Source organism: Lepisosteus oculatus, chromosome 11 (assembly GCF_040954835.1).
Source record: "Lepisosteus oculatus isolate fLepOcu1 chromosome 11, fLepOcu1.hap2, whole genome shotgun sequence".
Classification (NCBI taxonomy): domain Eukaryota; kingdom Metazoa; phylum Chordata; class Actinopteri; order Semionotiformes; family Lepisosteidae; genus Lepisosteus; species Lepisosteus oculatus.
Genome location: NC_090706.1, coordinates 20,529,337 through 20,553,427, shown reverse-complemented (window position 1 = coordinate 20,553,427; position 24,091 = coordinate 20,529,337). Strand labels below are relative to the sequence as shown.

General features: G+C 34.4%; 1 protein-coding gene across 3 annotated transcripts in view; it reads right to left on the bottom strand.

The window, feature by feature from the left end:
- dennd1c (DENN domain containing 1C) overlaps positions 1–21,807 on the bottom strand; it is a 40,851-nt gene extending 19,044 nt beyond the window's left edge. The window contains exons 1-12 of one of the 3 annotated variants that reach the window (XM_015349023.2): positions 21,304–21,807; positions 17,826–17,890; positions 14,278–14,321; positions 12,584–12,633; positions 12,230–12,349; positions 11,172–11,241; positions 9,260–9,340; positions 5,405–5,488; positions 3,036–3,089; positions 1,540–1,650; positions 1,167–1,267; positions 1,036–1,081 (exon numbers count right to left, since the gene is read on the bottom strand). In XM_015349023.2, coding sequence (XP_015204509.1) covers positions 1,036–1,081; positions 1,167–1,267; positions 1,540–1,650; positions 3,036–3,089; positions 5,405–5,488; positions 9,260–9,340; positions 11,172–11,241; positions 12,230–12,349; positions 12,584–12,633; positions 14,278–14,321; positions 17,826–17,890; positions 21,304–21,320 — 843 coding nt within the window. In that variant the 5' untranslated portion in view covers positions 21,321–21,807. The remainder of the gene's footprint in view (positions 1–1,035; positions 1,082–1,166; positions 1,268–1,539; positions 1,651–3,035; positions 3,090–5,404; positions 5,489–9,259; positions 9,341–11,171; positions 11,242–12,229; positions 12,350–12,583; positions 12,634–14,277; positions 14,322–17,825; positions 17,891–21,303) is intronic. The other 2 variants (XM_015349021.2, XM_015349022.2) reach the window with 2 other exon arrangements.
- Positions 21,808–24,091: the final 2,284 nt, after the last annotated feature.

Genomic DNA, 24,091 nt, shown 5'->3' with positions numbered 1-24,091 from the left:
TTTGTGCAATCCTAATTAAACCACCGTTTTCATTTCCTAGCTATGATTCATGAAGAAATCTTTCAAGACATTTTCCTTGCTCTGAAAGCTAAATAGTATATTGAATGGCTAGCTAAGGTGAAAAAAGTATAATAAAATAACATAACACTTAATACAAGATGTGATATGCATCTAGTAAGGAACTATTTGCAAACATGATTATCTAAAACATGAAGATTTAGACTAGTCCATTAAACAAATGCAATCACAAATACGTCTTTTTTTTTCCTTTAGGGAAATTATTTTAATGCCTTGTATTAGCATTAAAAAAGATTGTCTCCCTTTCTTAGACCAATAATAAAAAGAGAAGGCAATATGTGTCTGTATCTTTACATTCTTATATACAGATGTACTAACCTTTATCTATATTATTACAAATATTTCCTGCTGGTGATAAAAAGAGCATGACTATTGCTTTGTCTTGTGACATAGAACATGTAGTGTTGCAAACAAAATACGCTTCACACGCTCTTAGTCAATCCCGACCTTGGAATAATAGCAAGCTGTTGATGGTAGTGACTAAAAGTTACATCTACCCAGCGTAAAAATGATTGAACTGTTCCTGAACAAAAATAAGCGTGGATAAACAGCTATGATAGAGACATATTTCCCAATCCATCCATCCATTGCTATCTGCATTTTCCAATTCAGGGGCATGAGGTAGCCAGAGCCTATACTGGCAAGCAATGGGCACAAGGCAGGATACACCCTGGACTGGTCACCAGTCCATTGCAGAGTAACACAGACATGCACACACTCAAACCAGGGACAATTGTCCTGGAAGCCAATTAACCTACGTACCAGTATGTCTTTGGACTGCGGGAGGAAACAGGAACACATTCCATGCAGATAGCAACCTAGGTCTGGAATTGAACTCAGGGCCCCAGTGCTGAGAGGTAGCAAAGCTACCCACTGCACCGCTGTGTTGTCTCTCTCATATGTCTTACTGTGAATATAATATTCAGTAGAAACTTCTGAAGATAGTAAAAAATGTACCTCCATTAGACTTGAGTGGACACCAATAAGGTAGGGCATTGGAGCACTGCAAAACAGAAGAGAAACAATGAAGCACTTTGATACAGAAATGCATAGGTTTTGTTTTTATGTCTCATTCCACAGGGACCTACCAGCAGTAATCCAGCAGGTGGGGTGGCAGCACTGGGATGAATATGTGCTGCCAGTACATCGGATAGAGCATGGCACTGGTGGCATGGACACAGGCAGTCAGCTGAAACACCATCACAGAAAGAAAATGACATATTTAAAAACAAAAAATAGCACTAAAAGAAGATTGTAAGTCAATGCAGCTTAAACATAGAAAACTGATAAATTGCTTCACCAACTGGCAAACAAAAAAAAACACAGAATAAACATAAAACCAGAATGAAATTATTTATTCTTTAAGGAGGAATACCACTAATGGTATACCACTAATACAGTACACCGCCCCTGCAATTACTGAGCTTTTCAAGCTTTGTAAAAAAAGGCAGGATGGCTCACTGTGCTTAGTTTGCTTGAAGTGATGAGTATTCTCCTCTCGAATAGCATACTGGCATAGAGATGCAGAAGGTTGCTGACATCCACTGTCACCACCAGTTCTGTAAGGTTCCTCTAAGAAAATGCAGATGGGGAATCAATTAGAGTCTTTGCACCTTATTGCTGTAAATGCATACACAATATACCCACAACTTACTGCATGTCATCAGGAAACGAAAGCAGAAAACAAATTAATCTTATATTTAACAAGGTAAATACAATTAACATTGATGAATCTGGAGACTCATTTACACAACAAGATATTTACTAAAATAACATAAGTGAAGTATCTTTCTCTAGTGTACACCAGCAATAACACACCCGAACAGCAACCCACATTTGAACCCCAAACCCATCAGTCTGAAGTCCTAACCATTGTTCCATGCTGCTGCCTATTTTCTACATTATTCAGTGGTAATCAAAGGTAAAGACTTTTAAATAGTGTGACCAGGACTGAAGATTTGCTGTCAAAGATCCCTACTCTTTCCTTAAACAAAGGCAAATTAGACTCATGTTATTTCTCTCTATCCCATGACCTGCCATGTTTTGGACAGCAGATGTTGATGATTGCTAACTACTGTATCTGTACTGTGTTAACTGTGAGTTAACATTTCTTTCAGTGAATAACCTGATAACTCATATTTTTCAAACAGAAACCATGATGGTTTTTGACAAAAGTGCATTCTTGTTTTGGACATGTTGTGATACCCCTTATCACCCCTTGACAGATAACTTTTTCATTAATACATTAATTAAATGATGATTGAAATTAAAAGAAGTAGAGCTTAGTTATTATTAGATTATTTGATATTTATTCTTTAAATAGAGCACAGACACTATTTTCAGAAATATATCAAATTCCAAACATACAGCAGCACATCACTGTGGATGTGTCATTTTTTTCTTTTGTGTGCATTCTATTGTATTAGTGAGCAGGCAGTTTTAGCTTTAGGGGCATTGTGTAAATGTGAAATAAAGGGTGTTGTGTAAATTCATTTATTGTATTATTTAACCTGGATGTTGTAGTGAGATTATACAAGATGGTCAAATCAAGCAGGGAATGTTCAGGAAGCCTGATTTGGAATAGCAGAGTTAGAATCCTTGATCTAGTAAAAATAAAAAGGCTACAATGGGACTTCTAGTATTGAAAGAAAGATCATTTCTATAGAACAGAGCTCCTGGTACCACTCTTAAGAGGGAGCACCCCACATATGATCTTCCAACACTACTTCCAATAGTAACCTGATGTTCTTCAATAGTCTGACCATAAGCAGGTGTTAATGAGTTTTCTGAGATCTGAAAAGATCAGGCTTGATGGTGGTATAGTCACTGGCATTTCAAAATTGTTGCAAAAAAAATTTCAGACAAAACTCAAAGCCAGTAAATACTTTATAGCAAAATACAAAAATTTAAAATACAATCTATACAACTACGTTATTCTGAAGATCATCAGCACTTACACTTTCAGGTATGGTAGGCAGGCTTCCCAAGTCTGGTGCGATGAAATATGGCAGCTAACAGCAAAAGCATTAAGAAAGAAATGGTTAACCAGTTTCTCAAGCAAGTTTCTCTTGCTACCCACAGTGAGCACTGTGCATTTCTAAATATAATTTTTATGCCCAAAATGTATACAACAGGACTGAATGTAAACATGACATGTTGAGGATGACAATTAAATTGTGAAAATATGTTATGTTCTTTGGATTTAAGGTTTCTCCCCAAAATTGAAGCAAAAACTCTAAAAGCCCATTGAAGACACATTATAGCGTGGAATCATTTCAATAAAAATATAAGAAATGAGAAGACTTCATATTCTGTTTGGGCCATTGAGTTGCTTGTTGAGTGAGAATTGCCAAATGTTGTTTCTAGAAAGCTGTAGGACACTCATTGCCAGGTTTCCATATACTGAAGAGTGGAATATGAATTATTATTTTTTCTTTTAGCTACTAATTTTCCATCAAATTCATATCAGAGCAAATAATTTCTAGATCAGCAGGGATGTTGAAAAGGGATGTTTTGTTTTTTCAAATCCAGTTTAAGGTTGTGATTTAGCATGACAAATGTATGATGAATCACAGCCCCAGACTGGGTCTGAAATAATTATATACGTACTTCAGCATAACATATTATAGATAGTATGTTTTAAAGTGTAATATTAAATTAATTTCTGATTAAACTCTGATTTATCCATTTTATAAATTACAAATAAGCAACCCCTCCCACGTACTTATGTGTTCCTTAAAGTTGTTATTCTACAGATATTCTACAGGATCTACAATATATTTACAGGATCTGCATGTTAATGTTAATGGAGCTCATACATGGTGTTTTATAAGATAATAAAAGAGTGTTGCTCTCAGTTGTGATCAGTCTAAACAACACTCACGACGTCCTCCTAGCACAACATAATAGAAAGTACAAACAAACCTAAGACATCAGTTTGGTAATCTTTGTTTCCGTTCACCACATTTCGAAGTTGACAACAATGTCATGAAAGGGATATTTTCCAGTTTTATTAGTTAGAACTGTTTTGTGTTCACTTCTTTCATTCACATGTTGCATAACAGAAACTTAGCGTTTTTAACACCCATGGAGCTCTCTATGAGGACTACTGATGAAAAGCAACACACACATAGGAAGTAGTAAGGTGTTTTATAGAACAGGTGGACAGGTACGTTTCTCAAAATACAGAAGTGGTACACTCACGGATCATACACACATTCTCTTTTACACACACCCTGTCTGATTAAATGAACAATACAAACCTTCTTGTCAGCTCTTTCTGTTAATACCAAAAACCAATAAATAAGTCTTCAGACCTTTCAGACTGGTTTTTGCAAAAAAATGTTTGTTAGTATAGAACAATGCATGCAGCATTCATTGATTTTATTAGTTTGATTAGTTACATATTAGGAATCTTATGAAGATTTAAATGCGGACCTGAGCATAGTTATGCTAAACAAAGTTAAGTCTGCTCTCTCCATATGGACTGGTGTCAGGACTCAGAAAACCACACAATATACAATATATATACAATATATTTGTCACATAACTCCTTTTCCATTTGCCTTTATAGGCATTAACATAAATACAGAGAAAAGCCTAATTATTGGGACAGTGAAGTTTAATTTGTCATTTTTGCAAATAATGAACTTTGTATTTGAGATCAATCAGATCAGATTAATATGAGAGAAAATACAGAAATTCAAACTATAATTTTATACAGTAAATATGTATAGTGATTTTTGAATGCTTTAAAAGAGAGATGGTGTTTTATAAAGCCAAGTAATTTATCACTGAATTTCTTAGCAGATCTCTTCAGATGTGCCCTGGACACTATTCAAGTAACACTCTTGAAGTAGGTATGAGACCAAAATATTAGTGTGAGACCTTACCTCACTTTTTTATTTCCTGCAATAAAATTCAGTAAGAGCTTTTTTTTTTACACAATTTAATACTGTTACTTTTGTAAAATTTGGGAATTGCTGGTTAAGCCACCTGAAGTGACTCATTCCAAATGGAGAGTGGAAGCAGTAACATCATGCTTGCTCATTATTTTTGTATTTAGAACTCACTGTAAGTGAACAAGCTACTGTATAAAGCAGTAATCCTCTGACAAACCAACACACATTTTAGATGGTAATTTTTTTAAATATTAATAAACATCTTTTTGAATTTGCTCCATTTTTTAATTTTTCTCTCAATAAACCCCAAAATGACAACATATTATTGCATGTCTGCCTTGGTTGTAGACATGACGGACTACACGTGTTAGTCTGATTAGCTACAGGCTCACCGGCACATTCTGACACCAGAATCTTACACTCACCCCGAGATTCCCACTAGACAGGTCTTTAATATTCTTGCCCTGCTGTTTGAGCAGAGCCACTGTGGTGAGCTGCAGCTCCTGGTCCTTATTGTGAAAATACAGGGTAAAATCATTTTTCATTATGCTCAACGTTTTCAGCACAAATGTCTATACAGTAAGCATTGGGAATGTCAGTTGACCCCACAATAAAGAGACATTTTGACACAGAACACACTTATAAAGTTTCCCCTAAACTGAAATACATTTAAAAAGTATCTTTTAATATGGATATACAGAGAGGCATTGACATTGTGACAAATGAGCATTGAATTTTATTAAACACAAAATACATAGTATTTCATGTTTTAGAAATAAAATTGTTTTAGAATTTAAAATTCAAACTCATTACATTTATTTTTAAAATTTTAATTTAATTAATTTTTCAATTTTCACAATTATATTTCACTTCATATTAGTCATATCACTTTACTGTTTTTTTCATTCTTGGCTTGTGGTATTTAAGAGACAATGGTAATTTAGCAAAGGAATAATGCTAAAGATACATATTAATTTATTTCAGTTTAGAGTACGAGAAACTACTTCTCTACTACCTCTTAGGGCCTAATTATTTTGGGTCCTTTTACAAGCTCTGGTCTTCCTGCATGCAACTCTGCTGTGATTTGCATGGACTTGGCATGAAAATAATACCTTTGCAAATTCATTTTTTTCATGATCCAGTAGTTGATTTTTATAATATAATATGCATGCATGTGTATTTTTTTTAACGTTCCACTACTTGGATCATTATGGCAACAGTTCACAATGCTGGAAAAAAACTATGAAAAGGCATGGGAATGTAAAATTCCATCATGATGAAATGATTTTCCGCCAAAGGGTTTAATTGACTCTAGTAAATCAAAATGTCAGTAACCCCTTCTATATTCTATATAGAATGATTTGCAAAATAATACACTCCTCAGTTACAATATTAAATAACTGTGTAAAGTTACAATGAAAAATTACAAATGTTTTTGTTTAAAATTGAAATGTTTCATTCAAAAGAGTGCTGATCAAATTGAACACTTTTGTATGTGAAGAATGACAAAACCTGCTAAGATAAAATTAAGTTTACAAATTGTGCTTAAGTCACTACCCGGTGGAAGCATCTTTGGCAGCAATTACTTGTGTCGCTGTTTTTGGATATTTCTTTTACAACTTTGCAGAAGACCATTCTTTCTAATTCTCAATTATTTCCATTTCTGCCCATTCTTTCTGCCATAATTGTTCCAGTTCTGATAAGGTTGTTGGTTATCATTTACGGACTGTAGTCTTCAAGTCTTGCCATACATTTTCTATTGGGGTGAAGTCAGGACTTCAACTGGGCCAGTCAAAGTCATGATTCTGTTCTTGTCAAAAATTATAAGTATGACTTTGCTCTGCTGCTTTATAGCATTATCTTGCTAAAATGTAAATTGTCAACCAAGTTTTAGATTCTTGTGTAACTCAATCAGTTTTTCCTTTAGGATTCACCAGTACTTTCCTCTGTAAGATGAAACCATAATATGGAAACTTTGCAAAACATTAACCAGAATTTTCTCACTGAGAATAATAGTAAGAGAACTTCTTAATTATACATAATAGCTGTCAGTACATTTAATTAAAAGAGCATTCACCAAAGGTGTTCTTACATAGTTATAATGATAATCATTGAAGTTGCACTACTCTTTCTGATGTGCATATTATGTGTCTTTTAGCACTAGTGACAGATTAGTAGATTGCATTGTTCTTGTACAAAGAGTTTATTCTAGCATAAAAGGGGCACAAATAACACAATGCCCTTCTGTTTCTTCTGGAAAAAAAGCGTTATGAACCGTCACTGGAGCATCTAAGGTCAGACACTAATACAATATATCTTCTGTTTTCTTATCTGAGGTCATTTTACATTTTACAGTATTTGATATTCTCAAACCTCTGCATAGAAAAATAAACTTACAATGTCTCATTTTTAACAAGATTCTACAGAAATATTGCTGTGTGCACTGCCTTTAGCAAGCTCATTTAATATCATTACCAGTTCTCTCCTTTAGTTTAATATTTGACTGTTTATAAGCAATGCAAAATTTCTATGTATGTGTCTCTAGGTACCAGACTGCCATTATTTCACATTTTAAAAGTCTTTATTAAATTATTAATGCAACTTGTCAATGTAGCTCAAGTAATATGATACATTTATATTTTTCATAAATACTGTATTAATTATTGTTTAATAATTTGCTCAGGACAATATTTTCTCTCACCTTGTCTTAACATGTGGTTAACTTTGACTTTTTAATTTGACATTCTTTATATTTTCTTGTTATATACATGTAATAATAAAATTTTAAAAATGCCAGCAAAATCAAGATCAAAACAAAACCGTTAATGAATAGTGACATTATCATATTTAAATTTCTTCTCAAACATTATTTTGCATGCCCTATGTCTGACAATGTTTTAAAACAATTTAGAAATTGTTGGTTGACATCATCCCCTTGTACAGTATGTTTATTAAGTTATTTTATTATATTTAACTTTTTCTTTGTACTTAGGTTTAGCTAGATTCTATCCAGCCTTTATTTAAGAATATTTTGCAAACTCATCTCCATTACTTTTTCCGTATCCCCCCAAAAGACAATGGAACTGGGCTACTCTCCAACATATAATACCTCTTTCCATCTACTGTATGTTAAATACATCTATGCATGCAAATAAAACAGCAGAGAAGTAAAGTAACATACCAATTAAATCCCAGACCAATAGATCTTGCAATGAACAAAATGCAGTTGATTAACTGTTTTTTTTTATGGTCAGAGGCTTGCTACAGGGCTGACAGGTAAATCAGTGGAAGGCTACTGATTTTACAGAGCTCTCATTGTTTTTCCTTCTGTGATATAGTTTCTATTCAAATGGAGTCTGTGTCCTGATGGTGAGATATTACAGACTCTGCTTATGGAGGGGATGTACGCTGCAACCATTGACTATTATTAGACTTCACTGGACTCCCTTTTTGCACTGATGGTATGATGAGGTTCGTACTAGATACAATTTGTTTTCCAGTTAGAGATAAAGGAGGTGAATCATATTTTCCTCCTTGCAACCACAATAAACTAGTTGAAAAGATTATGTTTATTTAGAAGAGGTATCCCCAACTATAAACTTTGGTGTGCAGAACCCAGCAGACTTTCTATGTCTGTTTAAGTCTTCAACAGCTTATGTTATATAAAAAAGGGGATGGAATGATGGCTCTGTGGCTAAGGATCTGGGGCTATGGCTGGAAGGTTGCTGCTTCAAATCCCGTGGCTGGCAGAGGGTTTCTACTCTGTTGGCAACTTTTAACCCCAGCTGCTCCAGGGGTGCTGTACAATGGCTGACCCCAAGATTATTTCCTTGTCTGTGTGTCTCATGGAGAGCAAGCTGGGGTATGTGAAAAGATGAATTCCTAATGCAAGAAATTGTATAGGGCTGATAAAGTGATTACAACACTTTTTTTGTTTTGCAACTGTACATTTTCAGAATTATTGTGAATAAAGCTACTATTTTAAAGTCCAAGTCTTCCAGTATTTAATCATTCTTTAGCTTATACTGGTGCCATTCTGGGGCAAGTACATACTGATAGAGGGTACTAAATGTCATAAAATGGCAAAGGTTATTATTTAAGAGGGTATCAACTGTATTAATTACAATTTTGTTATGAAAAGAAGTGTAAAGGCTTTTCATTTTGGTTCTTTCAGTTCTGTCTCATTTTGTAAATGCTCAATTAGAATTCTTTCAGTTCTTGGGAAAAAAATGATTGGATTTAGTTATAAAAAAATAATTATTTTAAAAAGGGACACATACCAGTTGGAGGACAACAGAGCTGTCAGGTTGAGGAATGGGATGTTTGTAGAGAGCTGAAAGCAATTCCTTCATTTCATTTTTCTGTGAATAAATATGTATAGTTATTTAGCTTTTCTTTAGCTTTTCCATGGGCAGCACTAAAGGCAAGAACTAAACTGAGTTAACTCGACATAATATCATAACTAAAATAACATGTAAAACACATGTAAATTGTAGTGTATTTTAAACCTAGTGTGTATTGTTATTTGACCTGTATGGGTTGACTTATTTGTTTTATAAAACTATAAATTAAACAGGATAACAGGATATCAGGATTTGTAAACTGGTCAATACAGCTTATAAATCCTGTTATCTTTATCCTTTAAAGTAGGAAGGCACTCAAATGTTCTGGTAAAGAAATGTCTCCCACATTCAGAACTTGAATATAAATATATCCCTGATATAAATACTGTATATCAGAACTTTATAAATCCCCAAATTATATACTGTCATTTATATAATTGTTTGTATGTCCTATGGTCTTTTATTTTTGAAAAAAAAAATATGACACAATGTAGTTCTAGTAAATGCAGGTAGTAGGTATTATACATAAAGTTCATTATTTAAAAAAAAACTAAATCATTTTAGATATTCAGGCTCTTGAGTGGTTCAACCCATGCTCTTATTTGTGAGAGGCTGAGCTCTATGATCACAGTCTGGGTCATGTTACTAGCTGACTGTGACCACAATTCCCCAACTGGTGGTTCCCAATTGGCTTAGCACCATGGACAGTGAGGTGGGATTAATCAGTCTGGGTTGTTGGCTCTGAGCTACACAATGCCCTCTTTGGCCTCCTAATAGCCCATTTCCTGACCCAAACAAGGTGTGGTTCCTTCTTCTTTTATCCCACATTGGATAGACACAGAAACAGGGCATTAGAAGGGGTGGTGTTGAGGAGGTGGTGAACAGAACAAACAGAGACAAACAAAGGTGAAAAGCTATTAAAGAAGAAAAACTAGTGATCCACCAGAGGAAAATAGGAATGCACACAAATACAGGAATCAATTACGTCAATATCTTTTGGTAGCATTATTTTCTATAAATGAGAGATTCATTCTAATCACTGACCAAAAGTGTTACTTAGCTTATTTTTTTATTTTGTTGATATCACACAGTACATAAGGGCAGAAAAGTTAGGATTTTAGTGTAGTATGTGCCAGCCTTGGCTGTAGAAGAATACAAAGAAACCTGATTACAGGCATAATAAAAAAGTGTAATCAGGTGCTTAACTTCAGACATGATGGAAAACGTGACCCTAATCATGTTGTTTGCTGTTGGATGGGGCCTTGAAAGAATGTCAATTAAACAATAAAAAATAAATTAAGCATGATATCTCGTGGAAGAATTCTGACTGCGATACAACAAAATAAAGACCTAATTGTACAGCTGAAAAGATTAATAAAAAAAAGAAAAGTTTATAAAATGAGTTCCAGAGAGACCAGTGTGCTGCACACTTGAGCCACAGTATTGACTCACAGTATTTCTGCTCTTTTATTAAAATGAAACAGTATGAAAGGAGAATATTTTTTTCATATTTACCTGAAGTTTATTTGACTCACAATTTTCACATGGCTTACAGAGGACAAGTGTGAGCACTAACCTTGTCAGCTCTCTATACCTAAATGGCACACCTAGTTTGTCAGTAGCTGTAGAGCATAAAGGGCTTAGAATCTTTCTTATCATCCGTAAGTTGCTTAAACTTTTTTGCATTTGCTTAAAGATCCATTTCCAGCTATTAGGAAAAATTAGTATTCAGTAACCATTTAGTGATAAATTAACATTTTAAAACATTAGTTTATTTGTAATTACAACTATATATTGTTATTTTTAGTTATGTACTGTATATACTGTTTCTCCTGTCAGATGGCCCTACCTGTCCCTTAGTCAGACAGTCTGCCAGGTTATTCAGAAGTTTGTAGAACACTTCAAACCAAGGTAGATAACTGGAATAAAAATGGTGATGGGTGACAAGAAACAAAAGGTTATTTGAAGTGAAGCTGTTTTCCCTCAATCTCTGTGGTATTTAATATTTCAGATGTCATTGATGTTATTTTAATGAACAGCCTTTCAAATTACAGAGACAACACTATGGGGATTTTCCACACATTCTGATAGAATCTAAATACATCTTTAATACAGAGTTGTCCAACAGACAGAAGGCTTGTCAGATATTTCTGAAATATGGAATCAAAGGTATTGTCTGGATATTATTTTATTACTAATTAAATCCTCCTAAATAATGGTGGATTAAGGTCAGATATCTAGAGATGTCTGTGTATTTCAAAATCTTTTGTTCCTTCTGATTGAAATTTTTATTTTTTAACCATTATTATTATTTTTAAAAATAAATCCTTTACTCCACATCTAATGATAATTTGCTGTCATTCTGCTTAGAATAAACTACCCTTCATCCTTCTTGTAAATAAATCTTCACTCCATCTACAAATAGTGATTGTAGTCATAATGGCACATTCACATTATAGTCACTGCTGTTCACAAAATTGATTCAATTTTTAGTAATTTTTTATACATTCTGGATACAGTATGTAGTATCGTACTGTAGGTGCTAACAGATCTCCTCAGCCTCTTTCCTCATTGTGTCTATCGAAACATACAACAGGCATTAGGGAAAATTTGCTATAAATAAACAATAATAATGGATACAAAATGTATCTTTAATTTTAACCTTTTGGTTAACTATTCACTCTGCATGAAGGTCCTGAATTTATCATTCTGTGAGCAGGGTTATGGACCTTAGCCCAGAGGGTAAGACAAATATCACTGTACCTATAGCCCCAGAAATCATTGTCAAATTCATCTAATACATCTAATGTCTTTTTTCCTCATGAATATCTTTTTTTGCACCACTTGCAAGATAAAGAGGACTATTGTGGAAGATATGTGGATTAAAAGTACTGGAGGTTTCCTCACCTGAGGATACAAAGACAAGTCCTGGAACTGGAAGTGAGACGACAGAAACCAAAGCGCTGATTGCCTTCCAGATCTGTCAATACAAATGTGAAGTGCTGCACTGCTGGGCACTCTATCACCCTAGAGGCCAAAAATAAAAATGAATACTGGTGCTCTTTTACATTCTGCATTTTTTGCTTAAAACTTTCCAATTCATCCAGGATATAGTTTTGTTTTCCACTGGCTCAGGGATTGACTCCTGTTTGCCACGCCCCTTATTAGGAAAGAGGGAAGATTGTCTTACCAAAACAATTATAAAACAATCTGTGTTAATTAAACCGAATTAAATAGGATTTTACAGATTTCTGTTTTTACCTTTCAACGTCATAGGGAAAGCAGAATCTTGGTAGAGTTTGCTGGGATTCCTAAAACAAGGAAAAAATAAAGCAATTAATTATTACATTTATTTTTGTCTCTAATGCAACTTAAAATGGCACCTATTTACACAACTGGAGATCTTGGTGAAGTAATATGAAGTATTGAACTAATGGGCACAGGAGCAGTGTTTCATTTTGTTCATGATCTTAGAACCTTTGTTTTAAAAGCCCCTAATTACTACATTGCTGCCTAAAATAAGACCACACAGTACAAGCAGAAGACACATGGGCAGTTAAAAGGAATACAAAAACATCATGATTAAGAAATTACATTTTAAACTAGTGTCCCTTGTCATACAAAGTGCTATTTTTGCCACACACCTCACAGGCATCACAGACATTGAAACAAAGAGGAAAGATGAAAATAATGTTGACCATCTCATTTGTGGAGTAAAAAGGGGATAAAGACAACAAGATGAGAGAGCTACAGGGGCAGGGCTGACGAGAAATAAGGACACTTGCAAGATGTGTGCAGTGGATATGAATGGAGGACACATGAACCATGCAGATCACACAGACCATGCAAATGGACAAATTTGAGAAATCTCAGGCACAGGGAAGAAGCACTGAAAGTTTCATGCCCTTGCACAAAGAGACTAAAGGTTGTCAGATATAGATTGACAAGGAGCATGCTGGGAGTCAAGACTACCACTTGTCATTGTACAGGTCACTGGGAAATCAAGAAAGGTGTAGTTCTGGAAGGCAGGTCGTCATAAAACCGGAGCAGCCTCATTCCTGGTGTGACATCAGTAGGACATTGATGAAAGGACAACAAATGTGACCTTGAAAGTTGTAAAGAGTTTTGAAGTAGTGGTTGCAGAAGACACAGGATGAGTGAGGCAGGAAAGAAAGATAAAGCACTTAGGAAACAGGGCCTTTTATGCTAGAAGGTACCAGGAATCCAACGTGGTTGGACTAGAGAGCAGTAGAGGATGAGGCCTGGTCCTACTGAAGTAATCTCAGAGGCCAGGTTTGGAGGGGAAATATCCTGGAATTCAGGAGCAACAAGTTTGTCTATTCAAGCAGACAGTGAAAGTGGATGTGATACTGATCAAGTTGATCTGGCTGGACAGAAGAAGATGATGATGTGATTTGGAAATTGAAATTGGAAATCATCAGTATTAGAGATGCTGTGAAATAGCATTATTATTCTATGCAAGGAAGTAATGAATGTAAGTTGAAAACATCAGCACTGAGAAATGTTACAATTATGCATGGGGCATGAAAATTAAGGCCAATTGTAAGTAATTATGCAAAAACAGTTGTTGATTCATGGTTGACACCGTGAATACAAGCAGAAGACACAAGTAACTGTATGTCATGTAGCATAAAAAACTGTTTGAGTTAACTTTTTGTTTGAGTTTATTAATTGTGAAATTTAGGTGTTATGATCACATATCTTCTTCCAATCTTGAATTTAAATCTTTTATTTTAAATTTATTCTCTCTTAGAGACATTGCTGTCTCTAACTGTAAGTGATCAGATTACTAGGATTTTTTTCTCACTGCTGCACAGAAATAGGCAGGAAGGGCAGACACAAAACTGGTTAGCTCATAGGGGGATCTAACATCTTCCCGGCACTTTAATGTTGCTTAGGAATCTTTTTTTACTTTTAATTACTTTTTTAAATACCTGGTCATTGAAATTTTCAGGGAATTGAAATAAAACCTCAGGATCTGTGAAACGATAAGAACAAAAATGTTATTCCTATCAGTGTTGTACATCTTTACAATCCTATCTAATTAGGTAGGCCAATTTTATTTTATAATATTTAAATTTGATTCCTGCAGCTTTCTAGTGCAGATGTCTCTATTTTGAATCATAGTAGTCTATCATATCCAATTGTACAATGTTCTAGTACAGTGGTTCTCAAACTGTGGTACGCTTACCGGCAGTGGTACGTGGAGTGCCGCCAAGTGGTACGCCAAATGAACCTGGAACTGTGTCGCGTGCGCTGAAAAATCGGGACGGGTTTTCATATTTTGTATTTTAATACGTGTCGAATACGCAGCCTACGTACTACGATACAGTGCGCGCTAATACTTCAGTGGACACAAGAGATACTCAGTAATTCTATACCACTCTATAGGGAATGCGTACTACGGATGCAAGTGACCAATTGTATGTAAAAAAAGCTACTGTATCTCCAGCAAATAGGGAGAAAGGAAAATGTGTGTGATTTTGGAACTATGCCAACGTTCTAAACACAGGAATGCATAGAAATATGTGCTACGAACGCAGGTAATCTTGTGAGCACAGGTAATCTTGTGAGCACATATTTAAGAACTGTTCTAATTTGAGAAAAATACACAGAGCGTCTCTGTGTTTCACTCCCATGCGCATTAAATAAAAACTTTAAATAAATACAGAAATAAAAATGGAAACGCGGACAAATGCAAGCTTGCGTATTGCTAAAGCAGGTAAGCTACACTATTTTTGAAGAACCTTATTTACCGTTGACAAAAGAGCTGACACGTATTTTGTGTAGAGAAAAAGCTGCTAAACAGCTCGACCTGCTGCCCCCCTCCCCCTGAAAGACACAGTCATTCATAGAATTATTGAAATGAAGGATTATATCAAAAGTACACTGAAAGAGCGCGTTAAGATGAGCAGATGTTTTTCACTGCAATTAGGTGAGTCTGTAATCAATTTGGCCAACTTGCTTGTTTACGTTAGATACGAGTTTGAGGGCATGTCCCATGAAGACTTTCTGTTCTGTAAACCGCTTCCAACAGGAACTACAGGAGAGCACATATTTCAGCTTCTGAATGAATTTATCGAAGAGAATGGCCTCGACTGGATAAAATGCGTCTGAGTTTGTACAGACGGTGCTAGAGCAATGACAAGCCGACATAACGGTGTAGTTGCACGAATTAGAGAGGTTGCTCCAGAAATTAATGTACGCATTACAACATCCACCGCGAGACCTTTGCCGTCAAGAAAATGCCTGACGATTTAATATCTGTTAGACTCTGTTGTGAATTGTATCAAGGCTCGAAAAATTAATTCACATCTGCTTTGCTCAACTAAACAGGCTCACCTCTCTCACTGAAATGGTGCTTTTTTATTAGTTGTTGTTAAAGTTTTTTTTCTGTAAAACACTTTGAGAAGCCACCTTTAAAGTCGCTGCATCAAATAAAGTTTATTATTATAATATTTATTATATGTATGTGTGAGTGTGTGTGCACGCGTGCTCATGTTGGTCGTTGAGAATTTCTGGGGTTCCTATGAGATGATGACTTGTAGGTGGTACTTGGATGCTTTGGTTGGATTAGGGGTGGTACTTGGTCCAAAAAGTTTGAGAACCACTGTTCTAGTAAATTTTGAGTATAGTACTGTATTAGCAGTCTTGTTCAGAGTGATCACAATTTATTTAATGGTCAGTAGCCAGAGGTTAAAAATAAGAACATAAGTTAAATTTGAGAGTGTCGAACAAAGTGGTTGAACTTACAGATATCAAACATATTTTTTACTTAATGCATTAGAACAAATGATGTTACAAGCAAGTCGTGGCTAATAGTTGTTTCAACAATGCTCGGGAGTCCTGGGTGTGAGCTTGATGGGATGGTACCACAAGTAATAACTCTACATTGTGCATCTGCAATGGAATGTGTGCTTTTACATTTTAGAATTCAAACAACACGTTACAAATGCCAGGAGGCTCTTAGGTTTGCCTGCTAAACGGGTGACCTAATGTATGTAACTGACGTGATTCTAATTATAAATTGCAAATTTCTTCAATTTGATGATGATGTGGGGGAATGGCCTGTAGTTTGAAATTATGAATATTGCAATAAGCAGATCTAATGCAAATTAAGCTTAGTATAAACAATTAGAATACTAATTATAATTACTACCAATTCATTCTGTTTAGTATTTTTCATCATATAAATAAGCAATTAGACTAGTAAGTGTTAAAACCTTTGTGATGAGAAAAAGTGTTGGATATTAATTATAAGATGTGCAGTGCAGCCACGCACAGTCTATAATGACAAACTGTGGCATCTCTTTTTCATCAAATGAGTTTACAGAGAAGCAATGATAAAAGAAAACTGGATGTAAGAGAAGACATTATATTTCAATAAAGACTATGCAGTAGAATACAGGGATATCATAAAAATATACTGCAAGAACATTCAGAAAAGATTCAAGGAATCCTTTTCATCTATTGTGAAACTGAAAGGTTAATGTTTGGAATAGTTTGCCTAGTTATGTCACTGAAGTTGATCCACTGGGAGAGATCAGGGAAAAAAAGGAGGATGCTGTACTATTTTAGATTGGAAAATGTGAGTAGAGTTCTGACAGGATGGACGCCTATATCCCATTTCAGACTAATTTTGAAAATTAACATTTAACAAGATGTCCACTGTATGTAGCAAGTGGGTCTTCCATTTTTACATGCATAATGTAAATTTCTTTGATATCATCAGTCAATTTTCCTTCTATTGTTTTGAATATGTGGCAGCCAATAATAAATTATTGAAATAAATAGAAAACCTTGGCAAGGTACCACACTCAACAAAGACCCTTTATTAGCAAAGCAGGTGACAATCTGATTATTCCTTCTATGCTGAGAAATTAATCTCCCAAAAGGACATTTTAAAAAATACAGAAACCTGTCTATTATTTTCCGAAAACATCTGAAAACATCAACAGGAAGACAAGTCAAATTGTTTCTCAGTGTGGTTTTTCAATAGCTAGACTCATGGGTCACCTGACAGGAAATCACTCTGTGACTCTCAGAACATTAAAAAATTCATTAATCACTGGCTAATTTTTACGTTTATACTAACGTTCCTTAAGTTTCAGTGTTACAAGGCTCAGAAATAAGTTAGATCAGAAATAGGTTAGATAAATTTAATTTAGGGCTTTCTGGATGAAAAAAAGTCAGATGCAGGCCAGACCTGAATAAACAGTAAATATTAAGGGGAAAGAAAATATACAATTGATATAAGTGATACTGCATTATAAAATTGTTTCTGCTGAGTTTAAGGAATTTAGTATGGTGCATCTTTCAAAAAATATAAATATATATATAATAAATAATGTGTTTTGAATAGGTTTTAAGTTTAAATTTAAGTTAAATTTATTTCAGTGATGTCTTCAGTAATATATATGCAATGCTGATATGCTGAATGTGAGCATAAACCTTGATCTATCGTAATATTTTGACTTGTCACCTTTGTCCTTGGCAATGGGACAGGATGCTTCAAAGAACCAATAAAATGTTCCTTCAGGATTTTCTCTGTGAAAAAAAATGACAAAAACAAACAGGAAACATTAATACTCAATAAAGCAAATGAAGATGCTGAAAGACTGGGATTAATGTCTATATCAACAAATGTCACGAGCAAATACAGCCTCAAAGGTAGAATATGTCCTTATCTTTTCTCAAAGGAAGTATAAGCACTGGTTTCAAACTTATTTTATCTAACTAGTTTAAAATTAAGAACATATTCTTGCAGCAAGAAAAAACTCTTTCAACTATTTTTAATATAAAAATAGACTTCAAAGAAGGAAACTGTAAAATTAAATGGGTGTCAATAAATTGTTACTTTTGAAATCATTGATGCATTCTGTATTATTGCAGATAGCTGTAGGATTGGAACAGGTTGTTTAAGCTGCTTGTCATAATGCTTCAGAATATCTAAATAACAGTAAAGAGAGATGTACTGTACATAGTTAATCATAAGCTGAAGTTCACCCCCTATTTAAATAGAGCAGTTGCCGTGTTTTTTGGCTGTGGAGAGCTTACTTTAACTCTACTTTTACTCATCCATGTCAGTCCTGTCTGGGGGTGTGCATTGTGTCACTGTGCAATTAATAATAATAATAATAATAATAATAATAATAATAATAATAATAATAATAATAATGATATCTGTTTTGCTTTTGTAGTATTTAAACCATGAGCAGTAGATAAAAACAACCAGTTTATCTAGCAAAACACTTACAGTATACACTTAACCTAAGTACTGAAATATAAATTTATTTGTTGATTATATCTAAACACCCATGAAGTAGTTTGGATGTTCATTTAATTTGAAGCCAAATTAACTACACCTCTTCAACATCTTTAATAAATAAACTGTGCACTACATGCTGACAAGCTACACAGGATGTCTGTGTGGTCAGTATCGCTTTTTAAGGAAACAGTATTTTAAGAGGCCTACAGATAGGAAATAACAGATCTTCACCAGAGTCACTGTTAAAAAGACAGATCTCCTTTTTTACCTTAGGTCTTTAAAGTCTGTGCTCTCTTGTTGAATTACAATAATTGGTATATGACACAATGTTGAAACAGTAAGATCTTTAAGCATTCAGATTAAGAGTGTCATTAAATCGTCAGTACACAGTTCCTCACTTTTCTTTGTACAACAGACTGGAAGTGAAAGGAAGTAAAAAGACTAGAACTTAATAGAATATGGTGAAGAATAGCCTAACTAAAGAATTAAGTCTAACAACTTTTAACTTGGTAAATAATTGGATTTAGGAATTATGTGTAAAATACTGATATTTCATAAGAAATATTTTAATTGGAAACAAACTAAAGTACTAATGAGTGTGAAAAGCATTAACAGCATTTGGAATGGTTCTGTAACATGTACTGTATCAATATCGTTTTCCATCAAAAGATGCAGTGATTTATAAAGGCATTTTAGACGGTCAAGAAGATGCTACCACTATGAGATTTGGACATATCTCAGCCATTGTTAACTACAACAAAGTATGAATATTTATTTTGAATATTAAAAATGATCAATTTAAATTGCATTAAAGATAAAAGATTTTGAGAGACAAGGGGTTTTACAGCAAGCTTTTGTATAGTATACACATTGCAAAAAATCAGAAAACAATGAACCAATAATACATTTCCAGTACGCATTTCATCAGTGAAAACATCCTGTCTCAGTCATGGGGTAAGATGTCTTCAAGAGGTGTTTCTGGAGGTTCTAAAATTAATCTTTGATTAACTAATCTATATGCTTTTGAGGATGAGAGGACACTTACAGTATCCTCAAATGCTCAATGTTCTGAAATGTACTGTCATTAAAGATGAAAAACTATTAAAATGGGTTGAATGGGTACATTCTCCTTAGTATGAGCATGTAAGTTAATTGTAAATTAGCTCTGGTGTAACTGCCTTTCAAATCACACAACAAGCTAAATACCCTCCACCTTTGGGTGTGTAGACTTTCTATTTGCGCTTAAGCTTAATATTTTGGAATATTCTATTCTTTTCATTCAGTGTTTTTCAGAAACTCAATTGATAATCTTCCATTGAAATTTAACTAACTGCAGGTTAAACCACATAAATCTGTATGCTACATTACATAATATCCCTTTACTTTTGTGCATGTAAAGAGTGGAACAAATTAATGATAAGGTACACCTGGCAATGAGCTGATTAATCTGATGATAAAATAATGCTAATGGTTAGATCATAAGAAGGGTTACAAATAAGGAGAGGTCATTTGGCCTGTCTAGCTTGTTTGGTAGTTAGTAGTTACTGTAATTAATCCAAGTATCTTATCGAGCTGTTTCTTGAAGGATGCCAGAGTATTGGCTTCAAATAAATGGTGGGGTAGCTTGTTCCACACTCCCACAACTCTTTGGGTAAATAACCACCTGTCATTTATTTAAAAACTTTATTGGTTGTACTTGTACTTCCATGTAGTTTCCACTTATGTCCTCTTGTATGCCTTTCATTGTTCCTTCACTGGCAAAAGTGATGATAAGAAAAACCTTTTTTTACCTGTTTAACCTTTTTTCTAAACATTGCCTCTCATTTGATATTAAAATATTTGCAGTTAGTTGATCAACCTAATTTAATTTAGCAGACCCTTCAAATATGTCAAATGAAATATGGTATTGATATAAAATGTGAATTGCCTATACTTTCAAGCCATAAGATTTTTTTTCTTACATCATAAGTATTACGTTTTAGCTACAAATAATCCAACCAATTAGGAATTCACAGTTAAATAAGTACTATAGGCCTAAATGACTAAGTCGCATTTATCTTATATCATTCAAAAAATCTTTAATTGCTGCATGATGCTTTCAATGGATTGATGATTATTTGCTAGCATTAAAAATAATTGCATGTTAGACTGCATTCAAAATACTTAAGTGTTAAATGTCTCACAATTTTAAGAAAAAATAAGAAATGTTATTATATTAAAAAGTTAATATACAGTACAAAACAAATCTAGTTTTAATCATAGCCAGAAACTGTACTGATTAGGAACAGATTCTAATAGGGTTAATTAAAAGAGTTTAATAAATTAATGCTTGCTTTGAAACAAGTGTATTTGTTAAATATTACTTGCAAAGAAACATTGTAGGTTATGAGTAACCTGTATTTTTCTTTCTTTTTACAATGCACTCACACATATTTGTCTCATTGTTAAATTCTCACAAAATAAGTACTGCATGTACTGTACACTCTTAAAAATGCTGAATTCCAGATTTGAAAAGAGATGTAAGCCTTTCAGTTCTTTTTTTTCCACTTATTTCACTCTTACATGACAGCATTACAGATCTCTGATGGGGGAAGTAAGCTTAAAAACCACAGTAAAAAAAAAAGTCAAGATGATTTGTTATGGAACACCACAAACACTCGTTAAGACACCTTTAAGAAAAATTAAGACTTACTTGATCCTGGATCCCATAATTGTTTGGTAACTTCACATGTCAGTTTTTAAAAAAAATGTCTTTATAATTTTTAAATGAAATAATTCAGGAACTAGCACCCAGGCAACAGAACTCAATTATAATACCGAGGCTGTGCATACTTCCTGAATGCGGCATGACGTTATTCTTCTAACCATAGGAAATATATCCGGCCAGATTCAGCAGTAGAGCTTATATACCGTATATATAATTCTTTTGTAACATACATGCTAAAACTATATAATCACTAATACAGTAATAAATAGTTAATACTGATAAATAACCCAGTGCTCTAACACCTTTACTCCTTCAAAACGTTTTCAAATGATCAGATCATTAGCCCATATGAAAGTGTACTTAATATTACTTCTAGTTCTCACGCAGCTGGAACTCCAAACTTAAAGCTGTTAAAGGAAGAATGGTAAAGTTACTTAAAGTACAGTGCTCACAGAACACTGTAAGATTTTGAAAGAATTGCCAAACCTTAATTGATTCTAGAAGAAATCTAAGGCTAAGACATCTGGACCCTTGTCACTTGAATTCTTTAAACAAAATAACTAATTAATTAGTAATTTATTATTAGATGTTGTAGGAAATCTGAAATTGTATACAGTGTTGTAAAAAAGAAAATACACCCCTGTATGATTCTAAAGTTTTACATATTAAGATATTTATTACCTCTATCTAGTCCTAACCAAGTCCAAACAGTAGATAGTAGGGATCCAACAGTGAGTTCTTTACTCTGCCTAGGACAGATGACACAACAACTGACCATACTCTATGCTAATGTAATACAAATTATATGTTTTTTTTTTATTCTGACGCATATGCCTAATGTAAAGAAGAACTCATTTAATCATAAAATGAAATATTGCATTTGCTTATACAAGTAGTGCCTCTTTTATAGTCTCCTCCAAATCTGATCAAGGACAGCAAAGGTGTCTTCTTAGCTTTATTTAATCATATCCAGTTCTGACTTAATTAGTCAAGACTCCTGTGCTCTAATCATTGTTTGAAGACCATATAAAAATTATTGATTGCCTCTTTTTAGGACCCAGACTGGAGGTTAGTACTTTCTAATCATAGATACATACATGTATGTGCATAAGGTTATGCTAGCAATAAAATATGTGAGACCAAGAAATAAAGTTCTCTTGCAGCTCTGGTTAGTTGAAAGAGAAGAGAAGACACCCAGTGATTGATTTTAAAACTGGGAAATGTGATTACTAAAGTAAAGCAGGGATCTGCAGTAAGACACCTGTCCTTTCTAACGATTTAGGTTAGCAGCACTAATCAAAATTACAGATGATACCACAGAAAAATCCCAAATACTGTAGGAGCTGCAAAGCAAATAAAAAAAACTTGGACTTATTTCAAGATGGGACAAATATCCAGGCAGATGGCAATTAATATTGATGGATACAGTTAAGTGCATGGGAAACACTGAAACTCAATAAGCCATCTATGAAGAAGAATCAGATGTCTATGTTGGTGCATTGTGAGGTGGTTTTGTGAATGAAGCACCTGTGAATGGGGGAAAAAAAAACATGGAATGAGACAGACTAGATCTGATTGAGCAGTTAGCTCAGTGAAATTCAGTGAAATTCCACAGGAAGGAGAAGAGCTTACAGTATTTGCTATGGGTAAATTAAGAGGCTTATAAAAACAGCAAGGAGAAAAATTATTTGAGACTGTGTCTAAACTCAAGGCTCTTAGGAGTGAGTGAATGTACTGTACCAAATATAGCTTAGGTCAGTACTAGGAGCTGTCATCAGTGCTTAGCAGGTGGCTGTTAGGAAGATTGTTCGCGTGTCGTAAGAGTTTTGTGGAGCAACAAGGAGGACCAGCTGAACCTAATGCTGATGGGAGGCACTAGGACCTGATGTAGCTGGACATTGCTTGTCAGTGTATCAGTGTACTTCTTTCATAGGTGAGAGGAGTCTAGAAGACATGGGTAATATTCAGGATTCAATCCATCTCTTCAATATCAGCAGATAAATGGGCAGTCCTGGAGTGTGTGATGAGAGAATGTTTCACTATTAACATTTGTTATTTTTGATACAAAGGTACACCTGCCTAAGATCAGCTGAAATAGTTTGTGATCTGGGGAGCTAGTGGCTGGGTGACCATGGAATTGATTTCTTTAGTGCATGAAATTAAGATTTTGAAGAAGATGAGAAACTGAATGACAATGGAAGCACTGATGTCTACAGCAGATTCAACTAACATGTGTTACATGCTGGAGAGAGTCAGGTCCAAAAGACCACACTAGATCACTTAATATGTGAAAACAAAAGTTACTTCCAGTGGTATGTGTGCCATCATAATCGTCAACTTAAATTCAGTTCTGGGCATTGCGTTATAAAAAGATATTTGTGCTCTGGAATTGGTCCAGAGAAAAGCAACAAGATCCATTTTTTGCACTTAAAGCAATATCCCACATTAGCCAGCAGTCCTTTTTGTCCTGAACAAGACTGCCTATCTTGAATAGCTTCTTCTTATTCGTAACCATTCTTGTGTCCATTTCTAATTTTACTTTGTCACCAGGAGGGCAGGAGGGGTGCCCAAGTGAGTCCTTTTGAAACAGAATGATGGCTCAGCCGCAATTGCACTTTTATTAGGACAGTGCTCCCCACAAACAATAATATATAGCAAAAAACAAAACAAAATGGAACTTAGTACACACACAAAAAAAAACCTTTTCTCTAAGAAATAGAGACCAGGAGTCCTACCACGCTTAGGTCCTATCAGCTCCCCACTGCAGCTAAAG